The 8,997-nt window shown below is 37.0% G+C and overlaps 1 protein-coding gene across 1 annotated transcript in view; it reads left to right on the top strand.

Annotated features, from left to right (window-relative positions):
• The window catches only part of ZDHHC21 (zinc finger, DHHC-type containing 21), a gene marked incomplete at its 5' end in the record, with an annotated part of 26,175 nt that overhangs the window by 8,769 nt on the left and 8,409 nt on the right, over positions 1-8,997 (top strand). Inside the window, one exon of the mRNA XM_010180081.1 lies at positions 3,525-3,641. Coding sequence (XP_010178383.1) covers positions 3,525-3,641 — 117 coding nt within the window. The remainder of the gene's footprint in view (positions 1-3,524; positions 3,642-8,997) is intronic.

Here is an 8,997-nt window from a genome sequence, read left to right on the forward strand (position 1 = left end):
AAAGTTCTGTCTTCTGTACAGGGTGTGCTGTTTTTAAAGGAATACTGTAAACTTCAGAAAATAATAACCGAATTCTACAAATGACAGGGACCCGTCAAATGTTTTCGTGCTTTTTATTTTGTTGTTAGCAGAGCAAAAAGAAAGTTGAACTTGGAAGCAGTGATGATGATCCTGTGCTGGACCCATCATTAGTTTTGACCTTTCTCCTGTATGATAGCATAAAGCTATAATAGCTGTTTCCCTAGTCTTGTAGCATTCATCGTAGGGGTCATCCATAACAGTTGATGCTCACAAATGAAGACATGACGTGTGTGCTGCCATGTGGTTGAGGAAGTCTCGTGTGAATCTGTCACAGAGACTGGCTTTCTGCGAAACGTTTTGGTATTGCCTGTTAAGTTAAAGATGCCCCATCTCATGATTTGTAATGCATTCCTCAGCATAATCCTACAGATCTACACTTTGCTTCTTATCCTGTGACAAACTTCTTTTGTACACATTTCTATCCACTTTTATAAGCAGACAAGAATCTTTGCAGTTTGACTGGATGGATAGAATTAATGGCTAAAGGGAACTTAACAATCTTTAGAATAGGCAACAACCTGGGGGAAGGGCACATCTGAGTTGTGCAGGAAATAGTAAATAGAAAGACCACTGCAGCAAGCCTTGTAAACTGAAGATTTGACAGAGCAGTTAGGCTGTGATGCTGCCAAAAAGGAGAGGAGAAAGGAGCTACCTGAGGGCAGCTCTCACGTTGTTAAAACTGTACATTTAACGTCTATGCCAAGGCCACAAATGTCAACCTGGCCTGATGTGGAAAAACAGCTGCTATGGGATGAAACCCTGCTGTGCCGTAAAAAGAGAGTTCATGCATTGGTGATGTTAGGTTATGTGTGCTCAGCCTGTGTAGTTCTTTCTCTTAGTGCAGATTTTGGAGGTTGGGGAGACAGGCTGTCTCAGTACTTACACTGCATTGAGATTGGTGAGTCCTAAATGGTGTTCGAACAAGAGTTTCTGTTCAAAATACATTGAAAGAGGGATCAGTTAGTTATTGACTAGTGCTGGGAGTTGATTTATTGTAGTTTTGATTTATTTTCTTAACTGGTAAAATATGTTTTTGTCAGTTCTGAGAAGGAATAATAAAAACAGGTTTGGTAGAGCTTTTATGTAAAGCAGCAGCATTCTAAGTATTGTTGTTATTATTATTAGTAGTAGTAGTAGTAGTTAGTGTTACTGTGATCTAAATGTGGGGTTTTTTTAAATGGTCTTTTTTCTATTTTCATGGAGTCACATGTTTCTATTTCAATGCAGAATGGTGAAAAGTAGCTCTATTATTAAGGTTTGATTACCAAAAGGCTCTGTTTCTGCATATACTTTGGTTCTCTGTAGAAAGATGCTGTTCTGTTTGTGCAGATTGATTGAGGGTGAGGGCTCAGTGTTGAGTTCCAGGTCATCATTGCGTCAGAGACTTTGATTCCCTTAGGATTGTGTAATGACAAGAAAAAAACATTGGTGATGTCACCTCTTCTCACTAGCAGTTCAGCAACCGCCAGGCTTTTGTGGTAGATGCTTTCATCTTTTAGGAAGGAAAGGAAGGAAGAGAAGGAGGGAGGGAGAGTATTCCTTCATCTTCAGTATGTAACCTGTAGTTTTAACATAGGTTAGAAAGGCCAAATGCAACCTGCCTTTATGCTAAATTTTGTTGTCATGTGTTGGTTAATGTATCTTTTTCCAGCTGAAGCTGGTGCTCAAGAGAAGGATGTCTTTTAAGTAGGCTGTTGGGGGGATGTTGAGAACTATGTTATAAACTTTTTCTAAGGGGACAGTGTGATGCTAGACCCAGAATGTCCATTCACTGTTGGCACTCTTCTCTTACATTTCACTGTTTTCTGTCAAGTTGAGTTTGAATACATTAAAACATTTATGATATAATAAACCAGCATATTATGAAGATACGAAGAGAAAGTATTTTGCAACTAGTAGAACTTACCTTGCTTTTCTTTAAACCTTTGGTGGGCTGGTGAAATGGGGAATAAAGATTAGTATATTTTTATTTCAGTTAGCTTTTTTCATTTAACTTTGAATCAACTCATTAACTGATGAAGACATGTTTAAAAAAGTTGGAAATGAGGCATGTATTTTCTACAGCAGCAAGAAAGGCCAGTACTCACAAAAGCTGGCTTACCAGTTCACAGAAATAGTGGCAGGGTTTGCTTTTTGTTTTAGCTCATTTACTAGTGATTTCTACTTGTTCATTTATATTGACTTTCTCCTCAGCTTTAGTAGCCAGTATAAACTTTTTTCCTGGGTTTATATTTGGAACCTTCGTAGTAATAATAATTTAAATCCAAAATCACACTTTATTACTAAGTATAATTTGCTTTAACTATTCTCTGTTTAATTAAAACCTGGTATTCCTGAATCTTAAGAATTCCTTTTTGGTCCTACTAGTAGAATGTAAAGAAGAAGAGTTCAAAAGCAGTGGGTTTTGTTTGTTTGTTTGTTTGTTTCCTTTTTTTGGTTGGGTTTTGTTGGTTTTTTTCATTCAGTTCACCTTTATGTTTTGGTTGTAATTTAAAGTTTACTTGAAATGTTTAGTTTCTTGCTGTGATCTGGCTTTTCTAAGTGGAAAAACAGATGTGTACATTCAAAAGACAGCCTTGAGAACATAATTGTAACTTATAAATAAAAGAATAGGTCTGTTAACTCATTATGAAAGGGTAAGATGGGGTGTGAACTTATAGTACATTTACAGTGACTGCCATGTACAAATGTTTTCCTGTGATAAAAGTAAGTTGTTTTATTCTTTGAAAAAGATTTATAAAACTCTCTTGCACTTTTCGTATTTTCTGCTGGCTGAGAGCAGGCTTTCCAGAGCAGCTGATATGGTAAATTCATATCCTCCTGTACCCTGAGGTAATTCAGTTGTGCACATGTATCTAACATTATAGTAATATACTTAAGGTCAAAATTTAAAAGATGAAGATAAGTTTATGTAGTATAATAGCATTACAGTGAGACCAATCCAGTACAGGTACTTGTATTTTATAGGTACCATCTTCAAGAGTCAAGCTAAGAAAGTTGTTATTCTTATTACAAAACAGGTGATGTTAAAATGAAATTTGTTGTGGCTAGGAGCTGAGATGTAGGAGTCTTACAAATCAGACTGTTTAACAGGATCGTTTTCTTATGTTCTGGAGCTTGTGTGTAGCAGTCTGGCACAGTCTGAGATGGAAGATTCAGGAGTAACCCTTTAGAGATAAATTTATTCCCAAGTCTTAAATACCTGCATGAGGTTTTTTAACAGTCTGCTGAAAACCTTCAACTGTTTACATATGTAAATGAAAGATTATTAGATATAATTTTAACACATAAATGTATCAATGATTTGCAATGTAGCTCAAAAATCCAGTGTTTGCCTTTAGCTGTAAGTCTTTGGGAATAGCTCTTATGTAATATTTCCACTAGGTTCAAAAACTTAAATTAATTTGTGCTAAAGTCTCTCTCTTCTTTCTGTCTTGTTCTAGGATGTTTTTGTATTTAGACATGAACTTGCTCTCCTAAGAATATCTGCCTTCATGGGTCTAATAATATTAGGTGGAATAAGTGGACTCTTTTACACTCAGCTAATGGGTATTTTCACTGTAAGTATCTAATTTTAGAAGTATATATTAGCTTAATTTTAAATAAAATTAATAAAAGCGGAAAAGCAGATTGCATTTAAGGAAAGAATAGAGAAACACTTGCACTGTGAGGCAGCTATTTGGTATGTGTTCTGTCAAGACTCTTGACTCCAAGGAAGTCTTAAGAAGCCCTCTAACAAACAAGTGTCTAATAATTCACCTCTCAAGGCAATTTTCTGCTTTGTATTAGTAAAATAAAACCATACATTGTCCTGGAATTGTGCCGTGTACAAGGTATGTATTTGTGGGTTTTGGTTTGTGTTCTTATTGTAAACTCTTATATGCTCTGGACTCAATTATACTTTGTGACAGTGAGGCCCACTGATAAATTATACATTCTGAGACTTTTTGTTAGGTATTCTAATAAATATGCTTATTTTCATATCTCTTCAGTTACAAAACTGTGAAATGGGTTATTGTACACTTTTACAGTCCAAATGCATATTCTGTATTTAAAGGTACAGAAAAAGAATCCTCTGAGTGGAAAAATTTTCCAGTTGAATTAATTTGGTAATATAATAAATATCTACAAGTAACAAGCTTTTGTTGCTCTAACATCCTGTTCTCTCTATATTAGATGTTTATCACTGCAGTGAATTCTTTAATGTTATCTTGAGAATCTATGGAAGTGTGTGAAGTACTGCAGTATTGAGTAGAGTACATCAGTTGCATTGTACATGTCTGAAAAGGTGTATGATCTGGCCTGTAAAACTGTTTTTTGTAGACAATAATGTACAAGATGACAGTATCTTTGTGCCTATGACTGCCTGAGATCTGCCCGAGTTTTCATTCTGCGATTATGAGGGTTTACACAGTATTAACCTTTGTAGGTGCATAATGAAAAACCTCCTAACTGAATTTTGTAATTCCTTTGAATGGAATAAAGGACAAAAATTACTGCATAGTTTTTTCCTTCTGATAAATCAATTGCTTATTGTTTTTATTGTATTACTGTTATGTTAGTTTACTCTGTTCTGCTCTCTACGTGACTGTAGCTATGCTGCATGTTATTTTTGCCATCCTCCAGCTGCTGCACCAGACTGCTTTTTGCACTTTCTGACAACCCTCAGGTCTACAGATTTATCTTTGTACCCCTTTACTGTTAGCCTGATTTCTGTTTCATCATCTTGCTGACAAGTTCTTACCTCCCTGTTTAAATGCTGGCACACAGTCTTTGTGTCTGTGTGCTCTAGACTCGGTATTTATTTCTAATCCAGTATTTTGTCTTGCTGGGTATCTAGCTGAAGTGGTGCAGACTTCTGAATTCTGTTCACCCGCACTGCCAGCAGGGGGAGAGGAAAAAACTCAGGGAGCCTTAGAGTTCAGATGCTGAAACATGGGTGTCTTTTTTGTCTCTGTTAAATGGATATATGAAAAGAAACAAAAAGCCATGTGATTGCTAGCACACTTAAACACAGAAATGATACAGAAGAAAACAAGGAACAATACCTGAGTCTACCATTCAGTTCTGTCTGCCGCCAGAAGCTGGACTAAATTTTGGCAGTGACCATCAGCATCTCTTCAGGTACTATTAATATACATGAAATAAAAACTCTCAAACCGAACCTGATTCTGTCAGACACACCTGAAACAGGACATTTCTTTTCTGGCGCAGGATTCCACTTGTGCTACCTCTGCAACAGGCATGAATTCCCAGTATGTTCTTTCACTGTTCTGAGCCTTAACACTGTCAGACTGCTACCACTGCTGCAACCTCTTATAAAGTGCTGTAAAGCTCTGTTATTCTATGTCAGTTGTTATGATATATTGTGAAGTACCTCCTGTTGCCCTTACTGAGCTGGCCACTACCCTGGAACAGATGTGAGCTAATAGTGTTTCCAAGTCCAACCTCCTCTTACGTGCTTAGATCATAGTTCTGTGGATCACTGAGCTGCAGTATGCATGGATGCTCTCTTTTGTCCTCTTTGCCAAACTTTGTTAAACAAACACGCCACAGTAATTGTGGATATGGATGGACTATGAGAAGCAGATGCTGGAAACTACAGATCCTTTGCATTAGGGCCTCTCAATGCACTCTACCACTAGAGGGGGGCTATTTGACTTACCTAATATAGACAAGGTTTTACAGGGTTTGTTGGGTTGGGATTGCTGGGGAAGTAGAAATCCAGTACTGGGTTCTCCAGACTCTTAATTCGTTCACACTACATGGATGGATGCTGTTGCATTGACTCATTGAAGAACATAGTTCATCTGGTCCATTCCCCACTCAAAGTATTTCCATACCAGCAGCACAGTCGCCTTCTTCCTTTTCATTCCTTTCTTCATGAGTATAGAATTGGCAAGAATAAACGGTGCAATAATTCTGAGGAAATCTGTCTGTGAACAGCTAGTCAGACTTTCAGCAAGCAAAGCCAGATCTGTTTGGTGAAGTTGTGCTTAGTCTGCAAGTTGTGTTAGAAAATCTGTACAAATGGTGTTTGATTGTCAGCATTGGCGATTTGCTTCCTCCACAAGCACTTACTAACAGCTTTGTCTAGTCAGTGGCAGAGGAGGAGGCAGCAGGTGAGTGAGTAGTTTCTCTGCAGGCTTCCCAAACGCATGCCTGTGATGCACAGAATAGGGAAACAAAGAAACTGGCTATACCCACTCACGGCGCCAAGTGCAGAGTAGAAGGCTTTTAAGTCCTGTAGAAGCAATGAACCACAATTGCTGAGAGACTAGGTCACTAGGAGCAATGTTGCTACTGTGTACTGTCCTGGGGTTAACTGTTCAGCATCTAACCTTCTCTGTCTTTCAGTATCTTCCACATACACAGAATGTGCTCTGCTTACTTGGTCTCACAGAAGCAACTTGGGATCATTTCACTGGGATGATGAAACTACAGAGTTGTTCATCCTCTAACATCTTCAGTAATAAGGAACTAGGACCTGAAATGACAACTTGGTCCATTATTTGTGTTTGATTTCCGCAATCTGATGGCTCTGCTCAAATGTAAATGATTAGAATGCAGCATACATGATGAAGTGTGGTTTGTACCCTAGGTCAGAGGACTCATGCTGATTCTTATTACAGAAGTTTATCTTCTTCCCGCTGCAGCAAGATAGATGAAGTTGAATGTATGAAATTAATTTGCATTAAGTGATCTTTGTGTATATAGCATTTTTATAAGCAGAGTTGCTTTTTACTAGAATTGAGCTAAGTGATAGCTTGACAAACCATAAAAACAAAAAGAAGTTTTTCATAGGATTCTCAAGGGAAACACTGGCATTTTCTCCTTTTTGATAGACTTTTTCAGAAGTCAAAAAATGTTGTCCAGCTGAATATGTAATGGAAAATATATATACTCCAGCATGTTTTTCTGGAAGGAGGAAGTAGCTGAAACAGGAAAGCAAAGCAGCACATGATGAAGTGCAGGTGAAATACCCTGCTGGGTGTGCTGGCACTTCCAGGATTCCGTTCTGTTGTGCAGTTGACTGATATTCTCTGCCTATCATTGCATAACTCTCATTGGTTATAACCATTATGTAAAAAAATTTTAAGAAAAATGCATGTAATGTGCTCTTACCGTGTTTCTTGTGTATTCAACAGGTACTGAGATGCTTGGAAAAAATGTACTCTCTGGTAAAAATGAAAACTTTCTAACTCATATACTCAGATATGGGTCTTATGCAGAGAATGTCCTTCAGTCTGTACTGCTCGAGAAGGTTATTAATAGACCAAGTTACCTAACATGCAGTAATTTATTTGAGTAGGTTTACCACCTCTCTTACTGTGGTATCACTGTTAGGGTATAATTAGCACAAGACTATTCGTATCTCATCTGGAGATCCAGGAAGCCAAAGAGCAAGGGAGGTGACTTCCTATGGTGAAAGGAGAACAGCTGGTTGGCAAAAAATATCCTTAGAGGAACTTTTGACATGAATTGTTCTGATGAAGAGGGGAACAGCTGAGGTGGCCTCTATACATGGGATTAGTGCTTTCTCCCTAGAAACTAGCATATGTGAAATACACTTCTAGCAGAAGGGGCACATGGCTCTTTTCATTCTCCTTCTCCAATTGCTTTTCCCAAGATCCGTTTGCCTTTACTTTCATAATCCTCCTGAATTTTAACACTTCTTCTAGCAAGTACCAGAGATCGCTCTTGGGGAACTTTTATTTGGGTACTTTTGGAAATAGAGGTATCTAAGTTCTCTCTAATAAGTTTTATTTATTTCAGAAGTCTCTGAAACAGGGAGAAATTTGAGATCCTAACTTAAGAACTCTAGGATCCTAAGATACTCTTGTAATCTTAGCATAACAATTAGTCTTCTTATAATTTTCATGTTTTTAGCAAAGTGGGTGGAAAAGAAGCAGTTTCACCCCTGAAGAAAGCCCCATCTGCTGTAATTTCCAAAATGATCATGCATTTATATTGAAGGCCTGCTTATCTTCCATGCTTAATGCTTGCTTTTTCAGTCCTCTATTCCCTGTCATTGCTTGTAGTGCAAGCTTGAATTTTATATTTAACTGGAACTGAGCCTGTATTCTTACATTCCAGGCACCATGGTGTTTTTTAATGACTTTGCTTGAGAAGTAAAAGCAAGCTTAGCATAAAAAAGGAAGTAAAAAACCCACAAAACAAAAAAATATTTTTATTAGTTGCATGCTAGAAAAACTAAATGTTCTCCTACTGAGAATAACTTTTTTATTTTTTTGTTAAATTATTGCTTCGCCTTACTGCAGACTGCTTCTAACTGCTTCTACTCCCACAAGCAATTATATCTTTTTGCCACTACAGGATTAGAAAGTAGATCTAGTACAGACAATTTCAAACTCCATGGAGGTGGCTAGGTATTTTTTTATTTGGTGGTTTGTCCTAAAATATGACAAATACTATTTATAGATAATTACCATAGATAGATTGCTCCTTTTCAGAAAGTTTTTAATTTTTCCACCAAAACATACAGTCTTGTGCAACTACTACCTGTACCTGTTAATGATAATGGTAAATGCAATGTTTATCTAGAAAATAATATTTTGCTCTTAACCTAGGAGAAAATCTTGAGGGGCACATACCTGTGTTACTCAATTTTATTTCCATTTACTTTTTTCTGTAGTTATCCTCTTACCAAAGAATAAAATTTAATTGGAAGCTAAATCAGATGGTATCCAGAAACTTGCTTGCATTCTCAAGACATATTTTCTTGACATGTGTTTTTTAAGAAGTACTCCCTCATTTGATGTTTTTTGTATCTAACAGATGTGTGTTTTCCTAAAAAATGCATAACTAGTCTATTTATTTATTTATTCATACGAAAAGCAATCAATTCACCTAGGAAAAAAAAGTATCTTTTATCAACTACAGATTGCTTCTGAC

The sequence above is a fragment of the Mesitornis unicolor genome, unplaced genomic scaffold (assembly GCF_000695765.1).
Source record: "Mesitornis unicolor isolate BGI_N332 unplaced genomic scaffold, ASM69576v1 scaffold24542, whole genome shotgun sequence".
Lineage (NCBI taxonomy): Eukaryota > Metazoa > Chordata > Aves > Mesitornithiformes > Mesitornithidae > Mesitornis > Mesitornis unicolor.